The 917-nt window shown below is 47.2% G+C and overlaps 1 protein-coding gene across 1 annotated transcript in view; it reads left to right on the top strand.

Moving 5' to 3' along the window:
• The first annotated feature begins 722 nt into the window (after positions 1-722).
• The window catches only part of CRLF2 (cytokine receptor like factor 2), a 22,566-nt gene continuing 22,371 nt past the window's right edge, over positions 723-917 (top strand). Inside the window, exon 1 of the mRNA XM_035029609.1 lies at positions 723-804. Within this exon, the coding sequence (XP_034885500.1) occupies positions 723-804 (82 nt within the window). The remainder of the gene's footprint in view (positions 805-917) is intronic.

Raw genomic sequence — 917 nt, 5'->3', positions numbered from 1 at the left:
TTTTAATTTAAAAAATTTAAAATTTAAATTAAGAAAATTAAGAAAAAAATATTTTAAGTAATCTCTCCTCCCAAACGTGGGGCTGGAACTCATGACCCTGAGACCAAGAGTCACATGCTTCACGGACTGAGCCAGCCAAGCGCTCCTCTCTGATTTTTTTTTTTTTTATTGAAAGCCCTGGGCACCCATTCCCGGGAGTGCATTTGAGGCAGAAGCAGCAGACAGAAATTGGCCACAGGTGGTCAGTCCGAGCTTTGCACTCTCGAGCAACACGCGCTGACCAGTCTCCTCATTAACATCCTGAAAACAATGCTTCTTCATTTGAATTCTGGAAGTCACCAGTGTGAACCTTATGGACCCCATAAGGGTCCAGAGAGGAGAGGGTGTCCAATGTCCTTGCCTCTGGATGACCCGCCACGCTGGCCATCCACAGAGTGCCTGCAGGACCTCACTCTCCCCACAAGCCTCCTGACCAGCTAGAACGCTTTCCAGCCCAGCTCCTCGTCGGCAGCGTCTAGGCAATAGTGATCTTGCTTTTTTGTCGTGGTTTTTTTTTTTTCTTCTCTCTTTTAAACAAGAGTCATCGTTTTAAGTAAAGATTGACTCTGTTTCCCGTTGTCATTTCCTTGTTTCTGTTCCACTCTTTAAAAACAGGGTAACCTCTGTACATTAGGCATGAAAGCACAGACCTTCTGCTCACTCTGTCGTGTCTCTCTGCAAGCATGAGGACAGCGTTTCTGCCCTGGGCATCTGCAGCGCTCTTCCTGCTGGCCGTCGTGAGCGTTTCGGGGGACTCGGCACCGGGTAAGTGATGCTTGCAGATGTAGGGACTTGTGTGCATAAAATGTCCTTTATTTTTTCCTTCCTTCCTTCCTTCCTTCCTTCCTTCCTTCCTTCCTTCCTTCCTTCCTTCCTTC

The sequence above is a fragment of the Mirounga leonina genome, unplaced genomic scaffold (genome assembly GCF_011800145.1).
Source record: "Mirounga leonina isolate KUSES-001 unplaced genomic scaffold, KU_Mleo_1.0 Mir_268, whole genome shotgun sequence".
NCBI lineage: Eukaryota > Metazoa > Chordata > Mammalia > Carnivora > Phocidae > Mirounga > Mirounga leonina.
This window is presented reverse-complemented; position numbering and strand designations above follow the sequence as displayed.